The sequence below is a fragment of the Ctenopharyngodon idella genome, chromosome 23 (assembly GCF_019924925.1).
Source record: "Ctenopharyngodon idella isolate HZGC_01 chromosome 23, HZGC01, whole genome shotgun sequence".
Taxonomy (NCBI): Eukaryota; Metazoa; Chordata; class Actinopteri; order Cypriniformes; family Xenocyprididae; genus Ctenopharyngodon; species Ctenopharyngodon idella.
The window spans coordinates 5,736,155-5,758,503 of record NC_067242.1 but is presented as its reverse complement, the minus strand read 5'-3'; the positions used below and the strand labels follow the sequence as shown (position 1 = coordinate 5,758,503).

The window sequence follows — 22,349 nt, the reverse complement described above, 5'->3', positions numbered from 1 at the left end:
AAATTATTGTCCCAGGAAAAAAAAAGTGTTTAAATATGTCATTGTAATTATCAAAGATGAGTTTGAAGAGATACAATTATTGACTGAAGGGGGACTTTAACCTTTACAGGTGAAGTTTGTAAAATTTATGTTAAAATACATTCTCTTAACCCAGTTTATTGTTCATTGTCTACTATTAGTATGCCATTAATGGGTTTAACTTCCCTAATAGTGTAAACATTGAGTCTCTTTTAGCCAGTGGGTGTTTCGCTCCAGCCAATATCAGCGCATGTGAGTGCAAGACTTTATCTTCTGTGTCTGAGGCTCAGGAAGCCCCGCTAAAGGCAGACTAACACTGGATTTTGCTGTCGCAGACAGATTTCCAAGGTCCGCAACAAAACCCCTGGATCAGCGCCATACCGGTGCTCGTTGCGGTCTCTGATGCTCTGATGATCAAATATGATCATGTCAGTAACGTGATCAGAGCCTGTCTCCAGCAGTCACAGATGCTGCGATATTTTCAAACCTGTTTGATATTTTCACCACGTTATCTTGTAGTGTGAGCGATGAAACAACTTGGTAAACTGCTCTAATGATATCATGCACCTTAATGTACATGAATGCAAGGTGACAATTTGATCATAATTGTTTTATACTAATAATCTAACAAGAAATATATTTTTAAAATGTAAATAAGTGGTCTTGGCTCTACACTTAACATTGATATATTTTATTTACCATCAGTTTTTGCTGAATAGACATTAGACAGCCAGCCTGTGTGTGTTTATGCCCAATTTTCTTATTTTATTTTATTTTTTGTCTAATCTTTTTTTCTGTACATATGACTTGGGCAGCGAGCATAAGCGGCTCTCTAATGTCTCTCATGAAGTCATGTGAGAAAATGTTTTTTCGTTGTTGGTTGGGGTTGTTGCTTGGCCAAAGATCTTGTAGTTTGTGCACCTTATCAGCATTGTGTTGTGTAGTATGAGCCCTGCTAAGACAAGAAGACGGCAGACGACAAGAAAACTTGTGTAGTGTGAGCACCGTGACGATTCATGTAGTCTCATAGTTCTGTACTGTGAGTCTGTCTTTAGTTCTGTGTTGACACAAAACATTTCACTAATGCTGCTGTTGCTGATTGCAATCTTTAACATGACAGATTACTAGGCACTGTAATTGTTTTAATGATGACATAATTCTTGTTTATTATGTGCTTCTGGCGGTGTTCTGCCTATGAGGAGGGCCCAAATGTGAATGTTGTGTTTACAAACAGTAACTGAAAATTTCTGTATAGTGTGCATTAAATATTTGGTGGTGTTTGATAAAAAGCGTAGCGAAAACAAAAATCAGAATGGTTGTTTGAAAACGTGTTTACACAGCATGCATGTTGTTAACAAATTTTAACCGGTTGATGGAAAAGAAGCCAATGTGCGTACAAGAAACTTCCAGTCAGGTGTGTTGAGGCAAGTTGGAGCTAAACTCTGCAGAACAGTGACTCTCCAAGGACAGAGTTTAGACACCCCTGCAATAGGTGGATCATTGTGACCATCTAGTGGTTAAAGTGGATATTTTACATAATTTTATTTTATTTTAATATTTAGACAGTTTTTCATTTACTGATGAGAAGATTTTTATTGAAAGCATGATAACATAAAATGTGGCTTGGTGCTCCTGTTTTTGACTCGCCAACCATTCTTTGATTATTACTTTACCTGCATCAGGGTGTTGGTTCAGTGACGGAGAGGTGAGGTAAGGATCTCTATCAACAATATGCATTTATCTTTACAAAAAACAAAACAAACTCAATATAACCAAAGTAACAAAAGAACAGGGACAAGCAAAGTAACTAAATACAGAGAACCATATGAACAGACAAAACATGACAACCTGATCCTCTCTTTGCTTATTTTGTACTTGTTCTGAAATCACTGAAAAAAGTTGATTTTGTTTGAGCCTTCAGCACAACATCAGTGGATCATACAATAATAACAAACAACAAATGAAGATCATCTTTCCTCTGTGTCTCTCTCATTATTAAACTTCCAATATAAACTGGGATTTTTGAAGCACATGTTAAAAGCTTTTTAAATTTCTTTATTTTTTATGACTGTGATAAATCTCTAATAGAAATGTAGACATATTTAATAGTCTGTAGAATTGTGACTTGTACATGTTGATCTGAACTGAGAGAGTGAAGAGTGTGTCATTGTTCTCTACAGGTTGTGGGATTGTGGAGTCACAGATGAAGGTTGTGCTGCTCTGGCTTCAGCTCTGAGATCAAACCCCTCACACCTGAGATATCTGGATCTGTCTGTGAATAAACTAGGAGATTCAGTTCATCTGCTCTCTGCTGTACTGGAGGATCCTCACTGTAAACTGAAGACACTGTGGTAAGATCGTCTCTCTGATAGTTACACGTGTCTTTGTCCTCAGTAAGATGAATCATTTGATGTAAATTTTAGGACTAAAATTAGAAAATGTTCTGTAAAATCTTCTGTAAACACTAAATCTCAGCACAGAAATGACAGGTGTACACAAATGACTGATCTCATGATCTGTTACCAGTGTTCATTTTCACATTTCTTTAAAAATATCCTTTAAATTTAGTCAATATTTTGTCATATTCATTATATTAAATTATTTTAGTCTGAAGAGAATAAACGTGACCAAACGAATAGTTCAGTATTATGTATCATTTTGATGCACAGAAGCAGATACAGTAAATCATGTGTCTATCACGTTAATCTAAATCAGGGATGCCAATCAAGAAGTTTTGCTATGTTTTGCTTTTGCTATTGTTAAATAAATGTTCAGTAATATCTTCCAAAGATTTCTGAGTTTTGACGTAATGTTTTTCCTATATATTGTCGATTTGGCAGCTAGTAAATACACTAAGTTTCATCATGCTAGCATGTGTGGAAGTATTTAAACCATGTGTGTTTCAACTATCCCGCATTAGTTTGTGCCTCACTCTCCCCTACAGATTATGAATCTTATTTTTTGATAAAGTATATGCAATAGTCACCATTAATGTGTTTTTATGTGACTGTTTTCTGAGACAGAAGGCTCAAATGAAGAGAAAGGGAGACATAGACAGCTATTTTTTTTTCTTTTAAAAAATCAAAGCAAGATGCAGATGAAGCAGGAGAACAGGAGCGAAGAGCAGAGGCAGGAGATAATTATACAATGAAGGTACAGAAATGAACAGTGAGGGAGAGAAGGAAATACTGGAAGAAGAAAGTGATGAAGAAGAAGAGCAAAACAGAGAGGCAGAAGGGGTAACGCTTTATAATACTGTTCATTAATGAATAATTACACAGAAACTAATAAGTAACACACTATTATCATTCTATTAACTATTATAACTAACAAAAAACTCTGATTAACAAATTAGTCAGTAATAGCGCTCAGTCGAATGTGGTATTTCACCATTATCTAATCAACTACTATTTTTTTTCATACCTCCCAGAGGAATACTATAAGAACTACTAGGGGAGCGCGGGGCACAAACTAACACAGGGATAGTTGTAACACACATGGTTTAAAAGATTTCACACCTGCCAGCATGACAAACTTACTGTGTTTACTAGCTGTCATAGCAAAACTATAGAGAGAAAAAAAAATGTGCCAAAGTTTAAAAATCTTTGGAAGATATCGATGAACATTTATTTAGCCACAGCAAAAGTAAATCTCTGACTGAAGTTATTTGTTCATCTCAGTTTTTAGTTTATTTAAAATTAGACAAATCTTCTATTTTAATCTCCAATCTGTTATTCAGCGGTTTAGATATTTCTTTAATGCTTATCTAACCAGCAGAAGACACTAACCGGGTTTAAATCCCAGTTGCTCAGATGAGGCTCGTTCTAACACTGCGTTTTGTGCCCCACTATTAGAACTACACTGTTCTCTGACATTAGTGATGTTTTTCATATTAATAACATTTATGAATTCTATTAAGAAACCATGAGAAACAGGTGAATAAAGACTGTAAACAGTTAATAATTGTATTTATATTGCCAGAGTATTTTACTTTGTCTTGCATATTTTTTTCATTAGATCAGATTACATTTTAAGATGTCATATGGTCATGTTACAATGTGCCCCACCTACGGGGCATGTTGTCACATTTCACTTCCCTTCTTTTGAGGTAAATAATAAAATAAAAAAAGTATATGCTGTAATAATGAAACAAAACCACATTTTTGTACTAGACATGTGAAATTATTGTGGAAAAAATAAATTTTCTGAACCCCAACTGGATTTACACAAAATGAGAAAGCCAAAAAGTGTGCCCCGCTCTCCCCTATATTAGAGGTGTGCAGCGGAGCCAATATCTGTATCTGTATTCGGATAAAACCGGAAGTGAGTGGGACTTTACCCGGAAGTTCGTACAATTACTTGAGAAGACCGTTATGTCTATGGTTTTACAGCCTATCTGTTTTCTTCGTTGTTATCACTGAACAAATATACCTGTATAATTGATAAAATAATATTTTTATTATGATTGTAACATTTATTTAAATATCTTCTAGCTGTCGGAGCTGATAGCCTCGAATAGGCAATGCTTTCAGGTGTAATGCGGTTGTGCTTCGTGATTAAAAAAATCTAACTAAAACAGTAATATTAAAATGTTAATAAATGTTAAATAAGATAAATATATAGTCTGACTTTATAAATGGCCGATTAGAGAACATGGAAGTTGAAAGAAAAGAAAAGAAAAGAAAAGAAAAGTACATGAAAAGAAAAAAAAAAACTTTTACTATGCATACAAATGCAAATCTGAACAAATTATAATGAATATACCTGCATAAATGCCAGAGAGAGAGAGTAAGACAGAGAATTATGTAACCTATCATATCATACAACGTTTAAAACATTTAAATATGAAGTAGAAAATATATTTGTATGTTAGTTGATTATTAGGCTACTCTTGACAGAGAGCTTTGGCATAGTGATTGTAGAGGTTTATGTATAATATCGTGCTTTCCTCTGGCTCAACTGTTATCCAGCAAACACGAGGAGTGACTGTGTCAGCCTCAACTGAATATTATTCAGCAGAATTATTCATTATTCATTTTTAAGCTGTTATTCGTGCCTTTCCGGATAAGGTATTCAGCTTCGGGCACATCCCTATACTATATAGCTCATTATTAATGTGAATAATTCATAATGTGTAATTAATTCTAAAGTGAAGATCATGGTAACCCACTAATAATGACTTAATAGTGTTGCTAAATCTGTCAGAAGGAATTACTATCCAAAACCTCACAAAAACCTCAAAAGCTTACAATGATTTCAGTCATTATTAGAGAGTTATTGTGTTTTTCACTTTAGAAATACTGATCCAAATAATTAGTAATTCCTTCTGAAGGATTTGCAAATACTTGAGTCATTACTAGTGTGTTACCATGATCTTCACTTTAGAATTAATTATATATTATGCATTATTCACATTAATTATTAACCTGTATATAGTAGTTCTTAGTAGTTCTCTGGAAGGTATGAAAAAAATAGTAGTTATTGATTAGCTAATAGTGAACTACCATCTTCAACTGAGCGCTATTACTTACTAATTCATTAATCAGAGTTTCTTGTTAGTTAATAGTAATTATTAGAGTGTTAATAATGTGTTACTCATTTGCTCCTGTGTAGTTAATCATTAATGACGGAACATTATAAAGTGTTACTGCAGAAGACAGAAACACTCACTGTATGTCCAGTAGGACCTCATGGTACATTTATTGTCAGCAACAGTGTTGTCATAATTCTTAATTTAGATCATATTTAAAGGGATAGTTAACATAAACATGAAAAGGCTGTCATCATTTACTCACAGGTGTTGAAAGCTTTTTTAATTTCTTTATTATTTTTTATGACTGTGATAAATCTCCAATGGAAATTTTGACATATTTAATAGTCTGTAGAATTGTGACTTGTATCTGTTGATCTGAACTGAAAGATTGAAGAGTGTGTCATTGTTCTCTACAGGTTGTGGGATTGTGGAGTCACAGATGAAGGTTGTGCTGCTCTGGCTTCAGCTCTGAGATCAAACCCCTCACACCTGAGATATCTGAATCTGTCTGGGAATAAACTAGGAGATTCAGTTCATCTGCTCTCTGCTGTACTGGAGGATCCTCACTGTAAACTGGAGATATTGTGGTAAGATCATCACTCTGATAATCACAATATATACCCAATATAATATATTTGTCCTTGGTAAACATATTCTTTATTAGTAATGTAATTTTTAACTTTTCAACTCAATGATCACCAGATTTGCTTGTTAAATTCTTCCTTTTTTCGTGTCTGTTGAAGGAGTCCAAACAAACCATCACACTACATCCACACAAATGAGAGAAAATTTAATATATTTTATTAACAGCTCATTTTCTGTATAATATATGTATATATATATATAGAGAGAGAGAGAGAGTTTGACCTGGGAAAACCAAAACCAGTAGTTTTATGTTTGATTAATAGACACTCAGTTAAACAAAAAATTAGAAGTGATTATTATTTGAAAAAAGAATTATTTTTGAAAAAAAAAGAGAAAACAATGCACTGAAAAAAAGTGTGTTGGATTTACATGATTTAATGTACATCAGTTCCACATGAATTAAGTTTAAAATATTTTGCTGAGCCCCCAGCCTGAGTTCTTCAAGGCGACCGTTATTTAGAACTTATCACTTTATTGTTTCCATGGTGACGCGTCATTGCTTGTCACGTAACACACTGCAGCGCTGTATGACTGATGGTCTGCTTTTATTTCATTTTTCCTTTTTTATTCATAATATTCACACATTTGTTCACTATAGCATGAAATATCTGAAATTCCGATTGTCAAATATGTGCAAGTGGATGTGTTTTGCAGTTTAAACACCTTTATAACGATCGCGATAGTTGAGCTAAATGAGCGATGGGCGCCGCCATGTTAGTTTGCGCCGTACAGAGAATCGGATCTGTTGGATTTACAACATGTGAATTCATCCTAGGCCTGGGCGATAAAACGGTATCGATATTTATCGACGGTATGTCTTAATCGATAACGATAGAAAAAATGTTCGATATAACTCTCAATATAGTTTAACTTAAATGCGTTAAAATGTAAACAGACATGAAGTTCGGTTGCATGAACAACTCTCAAGCTCGCTCCGACCCTGGATCACAAACAGACGCGCTACTAGTGACACGCAAACAAGTTGCTGTGGAGTTCAGATGCGCAATCGCCACATGAGATCAGAACACACAAACACATGAAAATTAATGCTGTACCTGCCGGTGACGAGGAGAATGTGAATAAAAAAGCACATGTCAGCTCGTCAGTGTGGCAGTTTCATGGTTTCCTTACGTCTTACAGTTGATTAACTTCAAAGTTCGTCTTGAGAGAGCAGTTGTCATGTCGGTATTAACAACTGCACAAACAGTGCTTTCAATCACACAGTATCATTATTTCTGTGCTACAAATATTCAGGTTATCACAGAAGTACTGAGATAAAAGTTTATCGTTCAGATAAAACACTAATGTATGGAAGCCTGTTTCCGCCACAAAAAAAAAAAAAAAAAGAGTAATTGCGACTTTTTATCTCAGAATTCTGACTTTTTATCTCACAATTGCGTGATATAAAGTCAGAATTCTGAGATATAAAGTCGCAATTGCGTGATATAAAGTCAGAATTCTGAGATATAAAGTCGCAATTGCGTGATATAAAGTCAGAATTCTGAGATATAAAGTCGCAATTGCGTGATATAAAGTCAGAATTCTGAGATATAAACTCGCAATTGCGTGATATAAAGTCAGAATTCTGAGATATAAACTCGCAATTGCGTGATATAAAGTCAGAATTCTGAGATATAAAGTCGCAATTGCGTGATATAAAGTCGGAATTCTGAGATATAAAGTCGCAATTGCGTGATATAAAGTCGGAATTCTGAGATATAAAGTCGCAATTGCGTGATATAAAGTCGGAAGTCTGAGATATAAAGTCGCAATTGCGTGATATAAAGTCGGAATTCTGAGATATAAAGTCGCAATTGCGTGATATAAAGTCGGAATTCTGAGATATAAAGTCGCAATTGCGTGATATAAAGTCAGAATTCTGACTTTTTTTCTCGCAATTGCGAGTTATAAAGTCAGAATTCTGAGATATAAACTCGCAATTGCGTGATATAAAGTCAGAACTGCGAGATATAAACTCGCAATTGCGTGATATAAAGTCAGAATTCTGAGATATAAACTCGCAATTGCGTGATATAAAGTCAGAATTCTGAGATATAAACTCGGAATTGCGTAATATAAAGTCAGAATTCTGAGATATAAACTCGCAATTGCGTGATATAAAGTCAGAATTCTGAGATATAAACTCGCAATTGCGTGATATAAAGTCAGAATTCTGAGATATAAACTCGCAATTGCGTGATATAAAGTCAGAATTCTGAGATATAAACTCGCAATTGCGTGATATAAAGTCAGAATACTGAGATATAAACTCGCAATTGCGTGATATAAAGTCAGAATTCTAAGATATAAACTCGCAATTGCAAGATAAAAAGTCAGAATTCTGAGATAAAAAGTCGCAATTACTCTTTTTATTTTTTTATTTAGTGGCGGAAACGGGCTTCCATACTAATGTCTATGTTATCGACCAAAATAGAGCAAATCAGCTTTTGAAAGAAACTTGAACGCGCTGAAAATGACGCATTTATCGATTGTTTCACCACCAGGTGGCGACAAGTGACTGTTAAAAATGTATTTGACGTTGAAGCTTCATTCAACAGATTCTTTCAAATACACTGATTCATCAAGTAATGAAACGAGTATTTATGAGCATGTCATTGAATCATACATCCAAACAGTTTTTTTTTTAAATAATTAATTCAAATATATTTAAAATTTTAAAATAAACTGCAGTAATTCATATTTTGTCAGAACCTCTAGTAAATTACATGTTATTTCATTTAGTTGTCATTCAGAATTGTGATCTCGGTTTGAAACAAACAGTATTTCTCAATTTATCCAGAATTGTGCAGCTCTAAGTTTCTTTAACACTTATTTATTTAATCTTCATATAAAATATAAGAACAATTTGTTTACATTTTATTTTGCTTTGTTTAAAAAAATATTTGTTGTTTGCCTTAATTAAAAATGCATTGGTTAAATTCAAACATTTTTTTCTAATACATTTTTTTCAATAATTATCGATACCGATCAATATGAAACATTATATCGTGATAATTTTTTTAGCTGTATCACCCAGCCCTAATTCATCCACTTCTCCCGAAATACATGAAAGTAAGTGAGTCGGTGAACTGGGGAAGAATAGAGTAAACCAGCGGCGGAGGAATAATTAATAGAGTAAACCAGAATAATTCGCATCATCCCATGTTTTTCAACTGTTAATTTGGGAGGGGGAAAAAATGATGGACCGTCCCTCCGTGGCGTTCTTGTCACATGACCTGCGGTGCGTTTGCGGCATTCTGAAAAGTTGAGATTCCCTTTCAGTCAGTCACGTTCGACGTACGTCAACAGTGACCGACGAATTGGGATATCGCTAGAGAGCCCTATCAGCTTCGAGTGAACTACAACAGGCCAATGGAGTTGGCGTGCGATATTTGCATAATGCGCACCGCCCCCGCCAGGTGGTATAAATAGGGGAGCAGATGCAATCGCACTCTGTCTTTCGCTTCAGAGCCATCTAGTATGTTCCAGCTTTCAGACTTCAGTGAATTCTTCAAGCTAAGGAAAAAAAAGGAAAATTACTTCTTCTTGTGTTGGTGTGACGGCACTTCAGCAAGGTCGCGAGCTTCCCGAGGAGCCTGAGCTTAAAGCTCTCAACTGCTGTTTTGACAGCACACAATTTCCATTTCCCAGCATTGTGTCTGTTGCGATTTGGGCCGGTTCCTCCGTTGTGTTCGGGGAGTGGTGTACCCGAACACATCGTGACACTCCCTGTGTGCTTCAGCACGAGAGAGCTGAATTTTTCCCCTCCTAAAAGAGCTTCACAGACGAACCCTGCGTCTTTTTCAAGATGTCATTTCGTCTGTACGTTACTGGATGCGGTCGTTCTTTGGTCCCCGCTGACGGCCACAATCGCTGCATCACGTGCCTGGGCGTTCAGCACGCTGAAGCAGCCTTTGTGGATAGTTCATGTTCTCACTGTGGGAACATGACTATTGCAGTGTTGAGATCGAGACTCTCGTTCCTTGGTTCTCAGGGAGCGGGGGTCCCCTCCCCTATGCCCCGTGCCGCCGTTTTCTCTGGCTTCGGCCGGCGTGACGGTGCGCCGGCGTATAGGCAGGGTGATCTGAGGATCACGGTCAGGGCTTCCCCGCCGAGCGCCGCTCCGCGGGCCCCTGTCCCCTCTACCTCACTGCAACCGGTGGTGTTGCCGACTGAGCGTGCTGGTCCCTCTACGGAGCGACCAGCCGTTTCTTTCGGAGCACCGGCGGATGACTGCATGTCGATCGCGGCATCGGAAGGTGAGCAAGAGTCCTCGGGAGTTCTCGGCTGCGTGAGGACTCGGCTGCGTTACCTCCCTCCGGGACCGTAGCGTTGTCCGAGCCTGATCCTGAGTTGACGGCTGTGCTTTCCCGGGCTGCCGAGAAGGTCGGGCTCGTCTGGAACCCTCCACCGTGTCCCGAACCTTCTCGGCTCGATGACTGGTACCTTGGGGTGGCCCGTGCTGGTCCCCAGCGCCCCGCCCCGATGCCATTCTTCCCGGAGGTGCACGATGAGGTGACCAGGTCCTGGCGGACGCCCTATAGCGTTCGTGCGAGACCTGGTCCCTCGTCCGCCTTCACCAACCTGGATGGCGGGGAGGCTAGGGGATATACGCGGATTCCCCCAGTCGAGAGGTCTGTTGCGATGCAACTGTGTCCAACGGCCTCTGGCTGGCGCGGTGAGCCGCGTCTCCCATTCCGGGCCTGTAAATTCTCGTCAGGCTTGACGGAGAAAGCTTACAGAGCCTGCGGACAGGCTGCCTCCACCTTGCATGCCATGGCCCTTTTGCAAGTTCATTAAGCAAAAGCGTTGATGGAAATGCCCCAGGGAGGTCTTGACCAGCAGCTGCTCGGGGAGCTGCGTGCCGCCACGGACCTCGCCCTCCGGGCGACTAAGGTGACGGCACGTTCTGTTGGTCAGGCGATGGCCACGCTTGTGGTCCAGCAATGCCACCTGTGGCTGACTCTTGCTGATATGAGGGATACCGACAAATATCGTTTCCTGGACTCCCCCATATCACAGGTCGGCCTTTTCGGCGACGCGGTAGAGAGCTTCGCCCAGCAGTTCTCTGCCGCCCAGAAGCAGGCTGAGGCTATTAAACACGTCCTGCCCCGGTGGTCCGCTGCTGCCTCCACCCCGCCGCCGGCCGCACAGCCTCAGCCCGCTCGTCGCCGAGGGCGCCCGCCTGCGTCGTCCTCCGCCCCTGCTAAGTTGGCGAAGCAGCAGCCAACACCAGCCAAACAGCAGGGTGCCGGTCGCGGACGCGGCGCCCAGCCCGCTCAGGCCAAGCCAGGTGGCAAGAGGTCGAGAAAGACGCGACCCTGAGACGGGCGACCTGGAGGGGAAGGTTCCTGCTCTTCGGGAGAGGACTCCATCGTCTCTCCCACCCCTGGAGGAGGGCCGGGGGGAATTTGTGAAATTGTCTGTCCCGCCGCTGGCTCTCCGGAGTCCAGCGGTACCCACTTCATCACAAAAAGAGCAGTTTCCCAATCCTCCAGGTCACAAGAGACTGTGGCTGTCAGCGCGCGAGGCTCCGCCTTGCCACTCGCAGCCCACTCTCACTTCGCCAGCAGGTCCCAGTGTGATGGTCGAGGCCGCCCCCCAGCCGTCTCCCATTCACACTGTCACCTCGCAGAGTCTGACCCCACTTCGGGCCGCTGCGCCGTCCGAGTCGGGTTCCAGCACTCTGCTTCGCTGCCCCACCCCCGGTGCGTCTGTGGTGCCTTTGGTCCCGCTGGCTCGGTGTCTGGAAGCCTGGATAGCGCTCCCCAGCCCGTCCCGCTGGCTCATTCGCACTATCAGACTCGGCTATGCGATTCAGTTCGCCCGGCATCCCTCGGTCTTCAGGGGTGTCCACTACACTCAGGTGTCCCTGGACAATGCACCTGTTCTCCGGGCGGAGATTGCTGTCCTCCTGGCGAAGGATGCAATCGAGCCGGTCCCTCCAGCCGATATGAAGTCAGGGTTCTACAGCCCCTACTTCATTGTACCAAAGAAGGGCGGTGGGCTACGGCCAATCCTGGATCTGCGTGTCCTGAACCGGTCCCTTCACAGGCTGCCATTCAAGATGCTTACGCAGAAGCGCATTTTCGAATGCGTCCATCCCCAGGATTGGTTCGCAGCGATCGACCTGACCTCGTCACAGACCCTTCCTACGGTTTGCGTTCGAGGGTCGGGCATATCAGTACAAAGTCCTACCCTTCGGGCTGGCCCTGTCGCCCCGCGTCTTCACGAAGGTTGCGGAGGCGGCCATTGTTCCTCTCAAGGAACAGGGCGTTCGCATCCTCAACTACCTCGACGACTGGCTCATCCTGGCCAGCTCGCGGGAGCAGTTGTGCGAACACAGGGACATGGTGTTAGCTCACCTCAGTCGGTTGGGTCTTCGGGTCAACTGGGACAAGAGCAAACTCTCCCCTGGGCAGAGGATCTCTTATCTCGGTATGGAACTGGATTCGGTCGCCCGTCAGTGTTGACCTGCCTGAGTACGCTTAAGCGCAGGACAGCGGCCCCACTGAAACTCTTTCAGAGGCTCCTGGGGCATATGGCATCCGCAGCCGCAGTCACGCCGCTCGGATTGCTTCATATGAGGCCGCTTCAACACTGGCTCCGCGGCCGGGTCCCGAGATGGGCGTGGCAGCGCAGTACGTTCCGTGTCCCCGTGACACCGAATTGCCATCGCACTCTCAACAAGTGGTAGGACCCTTCGTTCCTGCGGGCTGGAGTTCCCCTCGAACAAGTGTCCAGGCATGCTGTGGTCCACACAGCCTCCGCTTCCGGGCGAATGGAGACTCCATCCCCAGGTGGTCCAGCTGATCTGGCAGCGCTTTGGCGAGGCACAGATAGATCTGTTCGCCTCCCCGGAGACTGCCCACTGCCAGTTGTTCTATTCCCTGACCGGCGGCACGCTCGGCACCGATGCCCTGGCAATCAGCTGGCCCCGGGGCCTACGCAAATATGCGTTTCCCCCAGTGAGCCTTCTCGCACAGCTCCTGTGCAAAGTCAGGGAGGACGAGGAGCAGGTCTTGTTAGTGGCTCCATACTGGCCCACTCGGACCTGGTTCTCGGACCTCACGCTCCTCGCGACAGCACCTCCCTGGCCCATTCCTCTGAGGAAGGACCTCCTGACTCAGAGACGGGGCACCCTCTGGCACCCGCGTCCCGACCTGTGGAAACTCCATGTGTGGTCCCTGGACGGGACGTGGAGGTTCTGAGTGATCTCCCGCAAGCGGTCGCAGACACCATCACTTCCGCTAGAGCTCCTTCTACGAGGAACCTCTATGCGCTGAAGTGGAACCTATTCGTCGAATGGTGTTCCTCTCAACCAGAGGGGGGCGAGGAGACTGAATCCTCCCCGGCCCCCCTCTGTACCCTCTTGGGATCTGACCCTGGTTCTTACATCTCTCCGGGGTCGTCCCTTCGAGCCTTTGCAATCAGTCGAGTTAAAAGTACTGTCCCTAAAGACCGTCCTCCTGGTTGCATTGGCCTCGCTCAAGAGGGTAGGGGACCTGCACGCATTTTCGGTTGACGAATCATGCCTGGAATTCGGGCCCGGTGACTCTCACGTTATCCTGAGACCCCGACCTGGATATGTGCCCAAGGTTCCTACCACTCCCTTTCGAGATCAGGTAGTGAACCTGCAAGCGCTGCCTTCGGAGGAGGCAGACCCAGCCCTAGCTTTGCTCTGTCCCGTCCGCGCTCTGCGCCTGTACGTGGACAGAACGCGAAGCTTCAGGACCTCAGATCAGCTCTTTGTCTGTTACGGAGGCCAGCAGAAGGGAAAGGCTGTCTCCAAGCAGAGGATGGCCCACTGGATAGTGGACGCCATCGCCCTGGCGTATGAGTCCCAGGGCGTCTCGGTTACGTATGTAACCCTCGTTCCCTGAAGGAGGGAACGGAGACGTACGTCCCGTCGCCACAGTTGCTGTACCCTCGCTGTAGTGCGGACTAGATTGTCTCCTCAGCGAAAAACAGAGTGCGATTGCATCTGCTCCCCTATTTATACCACCTGGCGGGGGCGGTGCGCATTATGCAAATATCGCACGCCAACTCCATTGGCCTGTTGTAGTTCACTCGAAGCTGATAGGGCTCTCTAGCGATATCCCAATTCGTCGGTCACTACTGACGTACATCTCCGTTCCCTCCTTCAGGGAACGAGGGTTACATACGTAACCGAGACGATTTTTCATCTCGATGCGCCTGGAAAACGCACTGCATGCGCGTTGCTTACATTATGAGCGCGGCTGCCGCGTGCCTATAGGCTACATAAATAAAAAAAATAAAAGTGGAAATAAATAAAAATCGAAATGAATGAATAAATAAATAAAAAATGAATAAATGTGTGGAAAAACATAAATAAGGAAATAACTGTATAAATAATTATTTTATTATTATTCCATATTCCAAGAGCTGAAGTAAATTAATATAAAAAAGGTGCACAGAGTCATTCACGCAAATGCAAAACACCATCATGGTAACCCACAACACTTACATAATGCAATAAACGTTCATTAAACAACAGAAGCTGTAACATAAACCCTAATGTACATAACTGATAACAAAACTATTAAGAAACATGATTATTTAAACAAAATACTTTCAAATGTGGAGTGTTACTTTTTTGTGGGAATATCAGTTTACAGTTTTTGACTGTAAATTATACATTGATTTTGTCTTTTTTACTTCTAAAAATTGTAAAAATTTACAACATTTTACTGTGAAAATCACATAAAATGTCTGGTAAGAGCTTTTTCAGTTTTTCCCTGTATATAATACGGGAACTTACTGTTAACCTATTTACAATTTTTAAAAACAATTTTTTACAATATTTTGAGAATTTTTTGAAAGAAAAATTAACTTAAGAAATGTTCTATTTTTTTGGTTTTGCTATTGTTAAATAAATGCTCAGTAATAATTTCCAAAGATTTCTGAATTTCAGAGAATGTCTGAATGTGTTTATGCATCAGTTTCATTGTTTTAAATTATGCTGTATGGTTTTGTGTGCGGTAATTGTCAAACTCCAAAATTAATTTATTTTTAATTATTTAAAAAAACACATTTTTATATGAAAAAAGTTCATAATTGTATTTATATTGCCAGAATGTTTTACTTTGTCTTGCATATTTTTTTCATTAGATCAGATAACATTTTAAGATGTCATATGGTCATGTTACAATGTGCCCCACCTACGGGGCATGTTGTCACATTTCACTTCCATTCTTTCGATGTAAATAAAGAAGAAAAGTATATGCTGTAATAATGAAACAAAACTTTTACTATGCATGCAAATCTGAACAAATTATACTGAATATACCTGCAAATGCAGTCTCCGAGAGAGAGTGAGACAGAGCATTATGTAGCCTATCATGTCATACAAAGTTTAAAACATTTAAATAGACATATCAAGTAGAAAATGTATGTGTATCTTAGGTGATTATTAAGATACTCTTGACAGAGAGCTGGTTTGGTTTCTGAGAGACTCGCGGCTGTTTGATTTGTGATCTTGCTGTGCTTATTCCATTCATTTGTGTATCATTTCATACAAGGTTTATATAATTTAAATATACACATTAAATAGTAGAATGTGTATGATGTAGTGTTTTAGTTGATTTACTCTTGCCAAGCTCTGATTTCTGAGAGACACGAAGAGGCAAAAGCAACAAGGATATTTGATTTGTGCTCATTTCATTCATAGTGTTTACACTCATTCACTTCACATATTGCGTAGTGATTTTAGAGGTTTATGTATAATATCGTGCTTTCCTCTGGCTCACCTGTTATCCAGCAAACACGAGGAGTGACAGTGTCAGCCTCAGCTGAATATTATTCAGCAGAATTATTCATTATTCGTTTTTAAGCTGTTATTCGTGCCTTTCCGGATAAGGTATTCGGCTTCGGGCACATCCCTATACTATATAGCTCATTATTAATGTGAATAATTCATAATGTGTAATTAATTCTAAAGTGAAGATCATGGTAACCCACTAATAATGACTTAATAGTGTTGCTAAATCTGTCAGAAGGAATTACTATCCAAAACCTCACAAAAACCTCAAAAGCTTACAATGATTTCAGTCATTATTAGAGAGTTATTGTGTTTTTCACTTTAGAAATACTGATCCAAATAATTAGTAATTCCTTCTGAAGGATTTGCGAATACTTGAGTCATTACTAGTGTGTTACCATGATCTTCACTTATAGCCTAGTTGTCACCCCTCATTCTGCCCCATCAGTGGATCATACAATAATCACAAACAACAAATGAAGATCATCTTTCCTCTGTGTCTCTCTTATGATTAAACTTCCATTATAAACTGATTTTTGAAGCACAGGTGTTGAAAATCTTTTTTAATTTCTTTATGATTTTTTATGACTGTGATAAATCTCCAATGGAAATTTAGGCATATTTAATAGTCTGTGTAGAATTGTGACTTGTACCTGTTGATCTGAACTGAGAGAGTGAAGAGTGTGTCATTGTTCTCTACAGGTTGAGATATTGTGGAGTCACAGATGAAGGTTGTGCTGCTCTGGCTTCAGCTCTGAGATCAAACCCCTCACACCTGAGACGACTGAATCTGTCTAAGAATAAACTAGGAGATTCAGTTCATCTGCTCTCTGCTGTACTGGAGGATCCTCGCTGTAAACTGGAGACACTGGCGTAAGATCATCACTCTGATCACATAATCACATAAATATTTGTCCTTGTAAACATATTCTTTATTAGTAATGTAATAGTTTTTAACTTTTTAACTCAATGATCAATTTTTTCACACTACATCCACACAAATAAGAGAAAATTGAATATATTTTATTAACAGCTCATTTTATGTAAAAATATAGTTTGACCAAGAAAACCAAAACCAGTAGTTTTATGTGTGATTCATAGACACTCAGTTAAACAATAAATTACAAGTGATACTTACACATTAAATAAATATTCAGTTAATTAATTTTATAGCTGTATTTATAAACTGCTTATAAATGATGAATTAACTATTTTCTAATGCTTAACTTATGCTTCATAGCGTGCAGTTATTAGTGTTATCCATTGTTTTTTAACTGTTTCACCTCAAGTTCATGTAAAACTAGCATAAACAGTCCTTTATAAAACAGTGTAGTGTGAACTTATCTGGCATTGCTTATCACTAGATTTAAATCGCATCACACATTATTGCAATCTTTAATAAACTGTTCATTTACACACAGTTTACTCAGCGTCATTGTTCTCTACAGGTTGGAGGATTGTGGAGTCACAGATGAAGGTTGTGCTGCTCTGGCTTCAGCTCTGAGATCAAACCCCTCACACACGATAGAACTGAATCTGTCTGGGAATAAACTACAAGATTCAGATGTGAAGCTTCTCTCTGATCTAAAGAATGATCCACATTATAAACTGGAGACACTAGATCACAACTGTAAGTAGATTTTTATATATATTTAACAACTATAATAGAAATAAATAGAAGTTAGCCTGGTGTTTTTAAAATTTTTGTAACAGGCCTCCTTGTGTGATGTGACTGATCTATGAATATATGAATATTTTCATCTCTTACAGTGTCTCTGTGTGTAAGTCACAAAGTGAGAGTTGTTTAATATTTACTATTATTATTAATCTATCAGCAATGGAGACCATGTTCGAATTTTTCTATTATTCAATTCACAATTATATGTATAGCACTTTTAACAAAACATCATTTCAAACTTTATAGAAAATGCACGTTTCAGATATTAAAATCAAGAAGCCAGAGGTGACTGTGTGAAAGAAAACAAAAATTAGTAGTGAGAGAAAAACTCCAAACTCATCAGGGGAATCCATCCATCCTCTGAAAAAAGTAATGTCTATATAGCAAAAATATACAGCTCTAAGGTAATACAAGACAGGGTTAGTTAAAGGTTAGTGTAGGGCTTAAGTAGCAGTATTTTATTGTCCTTACGAAACTTAACAGGTAGCAAAGGTAAAATTGTGATATGATCATAATTTCTTGACCTGGTAAGAACTCTAGTAGCTGCATTTTGGACTAACTGTAGCTTGTTGGACAATCATCTAGTAGTACATAAACATAATCTAGCCTTGAGGTCATGAATGCATGAACCAACTTCTCTGCATCAGAAACAAGTCACATGTTTTGTAACTCAATGTTTCTGAGGTGGAAGAATGCTGTTTTGGTAACATGTGAAATATGATTTTCAAAATACAAGCTACTTTCTAATATTACACCCAGATCTTTAACTGTAGAGGATGAGGTAACAGTGCTTTACTTTATTGTTCTTCATTTAAACAATCAAAGTAGCAGCAGTCAGACAGGTTACATCTAAAACATCTTAAAGCCTGATGCTGAATACAAATGTACTTTTGTAAGAGAATATCATGATCTGTAGTGTCAAACGCAGCACTAAGTTCAAGTTAAACTGTGAAATGCAGCCTTGGTCAGATTCTAGAAGTCATTTCTGATCTCTGTGTTATGATGGGGCCTGAAAACTCTTCATAGATACCATTTTTTTTCTGCAGAAAGGAGCATAATTGAACAGACACAAAATTTTCTAATATTTTTTTTTTTTTTTTACATAAACTGAACATTTGAGATGAGTCTATAGTTTGCTAATTCATCAGGGTCTAGTTGTGGTTTCTTAATGAGAGGTTTAATAACTTCCAGCTTCAAGTGTCTCAGGTTGTGATCTAGAGAAAAGGAGTTTATAATATTGAGAATAGACTCTCCTGCTGCAGGGAGCAACACTTAGTTTAGTGGGTGTGGGATCTAGTATACATGTGGTTGGTTTTGATGCGACAATAAGTTTATTTAGCTCGTCCTTTATCAGTAAAGAAATATGATTGTTCCTGGAAGATGATAATTGAACCTGAAACCTGTGATGATGTCAAAAGTTGTATGTTTATGATTGTGTTTCTTTACAACAGTTGTGATTTGTGTAAATTACATGATCTAGGACCTTTATACAGCGCTTGCCATTGAAAAGACTAAATCTGTCCTTCACAGCCTCGTTGTCATTGACTTCAATTCTAACCTGACTATGAAACAGCTTCACAACCACAGACATGAATCTGTCTTTATTGGTTGGAATAATAGTTCTACCCAGTCGATGATGCTGTACGATATGAATTCAGCTGCACACAGTGTGCACGAGCTGAGATGATGATCTGTGATATCGTCACTTTGACTTACTGATGTGATGTGTCAGCAGTAATGTCTCATTCTCCATATGTGTCTGTCTGTGTGTTTTATTGTAGGACTCTCAGTATTCAGACGTCAGTCCAGTTTCCTCAGGATCAGCTGATGGTGAGCCGCTACAGAGACGTCACAGTCACACAGTCAACAGAGACTGAAGACACAGAGACACACAGAGATCACACTGTCATGTGTGTGACTTCACAGCAGTTTCTTGTTTGTATCTTTTTGTGGGTCTGATCTTTTGAATTACAGATGTCATCAGATTTCCACAATGATCTAATAGAGGACTTGAACTCTCTGATGAATAATGTAAAATTCTTCTATTTGTGACCCATGAAAACAAGTGCTGAAAATTGATTTGGTATTGATTAGATATTGTGCTGCTTGATTACAATGTTGATGGTGTAACATCCAATATACACTGAAAGTGACATGAAATTACAAAATTACATTATTTTAATCAACAAGATACAGTTGAGCTCAAAAGTTTACATACCCCTTGCAGAATCTGCAAAAATGTGAATCATTTTAACAAAATAAGAAGGATCATGAAAATTGCATGTTATTTTTTATTTAGTACTGTCCTTAATAAACTATTTCACATAACAGTTGTTTACATAAAGTCCACAAGACAAAAAAATAAATTCTGCTATCAAAATTACCCCATTCAAAAGTTTACATACCCTTGATTCTTAATACTAACATGTTTCCCAGAAAACAAAAAAAGTACAATTTATTCTGTTCTTCCAATTCAAAAGTTTACATCCCCGACTCTTAATGTGTCGTGTTTCCTTCTGGAGCATCAGTGAATGTTTGAACCTTGTTTAATACTTGTGTTTGAGTCCCTCAATAGTCCTCAGTGTGAAAAGATGGATCTCAGAATCATACAGTCACTGCTGAAAAGGGTTCAAATATGCAGAAGATGCTGGAAAACTGAAGAATCTGCAGGACCTGGAGGATTTTTCTGAAGAACAGAGCTCAGTTTAACTGCTCAGGACAAACAAGGACTCATGAACAACCATCACAAAACAAAAAAAACAGTCGTGGATCATCCAGGTAACCACACACAGTATTAAGAATCAAGGGTATGTAAACTTTTGAACAGGGTCATTTTTGTCACGACCGGGGCTAGAACCCAGAATGTGTTGCTGGTAGCCCAATGCTCTAACCACTATACCACAGTGTAGTGGTTAGACCCAAATTGCAGAGAATCACAAGAGGCAGGATTGGAGAAAAAAACAAACAGTCTTTACTTAATGTCCTTCTTGAATAAACAAAAATTAAGCACCAAAAGCAGGGCTGAAGAAGGTACAGATCCACAAGGCAAAAATGTCCAAAACATAAAGCAAAGTTTCCAAGTAAGCAGGTCAAAGGGACCGAGTAAAAGTCTCTCACAGTAATCCAAACAAGGGCCAAAAGATCTGTCAGAAAAACTTCAAGACTGAGCAAAGATACAAACAAATGCAGGTCTTATATATGCCCACAAACACACACTAACAAGCCAGGCACAGGTGATATCATTGAGCTAATAATGAACAGGAAGTCAGGAGGAAGTTGTGGAAGGTCTTGTGCTCTCCGTTTCCCTCTGCTGGACAGACCGTGGTGTGACACATTTTAATAAATTCAGCAATTTTTTTTGTCTGGTGGACTTTATGTAAACAACTGTTATGTGAATATGCGGATGTTAGCAGTCTGAACAAACACTAACAGTCTGGGTTTCAGTGAGACTGGAAACAGACCAAACTGATCTGAGCATCTTACTGTGGCTAAATATGCAGACTGTGTTTGGGCATGAAGAGACAAGAACATCATTTTAACTGCAAGCTGTTAGATGTTATGACAGGTAATAACGGCTGATAAGTTAGAGTTTGTCCAGACCACTAACCACTGCCCATTTACTGACTCACATATTTCTATATTCTAGTAGTTCCATTGGTTCTGTCATAGGAGACCCTGGTGTTGTGTTTAATTCATAGTTTATAGCGCCTCCTTGTGAACACTTGTCATTAATGCAACTAGATCTTCTTAGTGGCCTCCTGTGTATTCTCCATTTATTTTAGTCTTTTTTTTTATTTGGACATATATTTTGTTAAATTTATTTAGTTAAATAAAATAGAACGACCAGGTAGCTCATAATGTCCTGTGCCTTTCACCTGGTCTGCTATGATGAGACTAGACTTCGAAGGTCCACTCCATGATTTTAGAAGATAGTTTTCGATCTTCTAAGTGGATTATATTTACATGTATCTATATTTATTGAAATTTAATATAATAATAATAATAAACATGTAACGACTCAAATTATTTTATTTATTAACTTATTCAACTATTTATAATAATTGAAATAATTATTAATACCAATAATAAAACTGAATATTATTATTCAGTTAATTTATTAACATATTACTTTACTTTCAGCATTTATTTATTAACATATGTAACTATAAAAATTGAAAAAAATAATAAACACATTAACTTCTAAATAACTAACTATAAGTTATAACTGTTATTATTTACAATAGAATTATTATGATTTAGAACTATCGCACCTGCCTGACCAATTAGAGACAAGTTGTGGGCCACAATACCACGCCCATTTTATAACAATTTTATGTTCACTGCCTATTTTTACCGTTTATTTTATTTCTGAAACGGTGTGGTGAGAAATCGAGTCCCCCCAGACATCGGGTCTCCTTTACGACATTTTTACGATCCCATTGGTTTAACAGACTTTAAATGAGTAGTATTTTTAGCGCCTGATTATAATTCCGTAGTGACTTTATTTGTTTAAAATGCGTTATTATAAATATTAATGTCTTTTAAAATTACATGATTTACTGCTTCCAATATAGTTCCCAGTTTTAAATGAATGATGTTTGTTTGTACTTTGCATTTTATTTATAATAGTAATATTATATACTATACCACATTGCTATTATTTGCGTAAATAATATAGCAGATCACGTGACAAT

General features: G+C 39.5%; 2 protein-coding genes across 3 annotated transcripts in view; one reads left to right on the top strand and one right to left on the bottom strand.

The window, feature by feature from the left end:
• Positions 1-22,349, top strand: part of LOC127505683 (NACHT, LRR and PYD domains-containing protein 12-like) — a 312,016-nt gene that overhangs the window by 162,491 nt on the left and 127,176 nt on the right. The window contains exons 10-12 of the mRNA XM_051881370.1: positions 2,199-2,369; positions 5,968-6,138; positions 16,680-16,850. Coding sequence (XP_051737330.1) covers positions 2,199-2,369; positions 5,968-6,138; positions 16,680-16,850 — 513 coding nt within the window. The remainder of the gene's footprint in view (positions 1-2,198; positions 2,370-5,967; positions 6,139-16,679; positions 16,851-22,349) is intronic.
• The window catches only part of LOC127505699 (protein adenylyltransferase SelO-like), a 136,785-nt gene that overhangs the window by 20,555 nt on the left and 93,881 nt on the right, over positions 1-22,349 (bottom strand). The gene's annotated exons all lie outside the window — the stretch shown is intronic.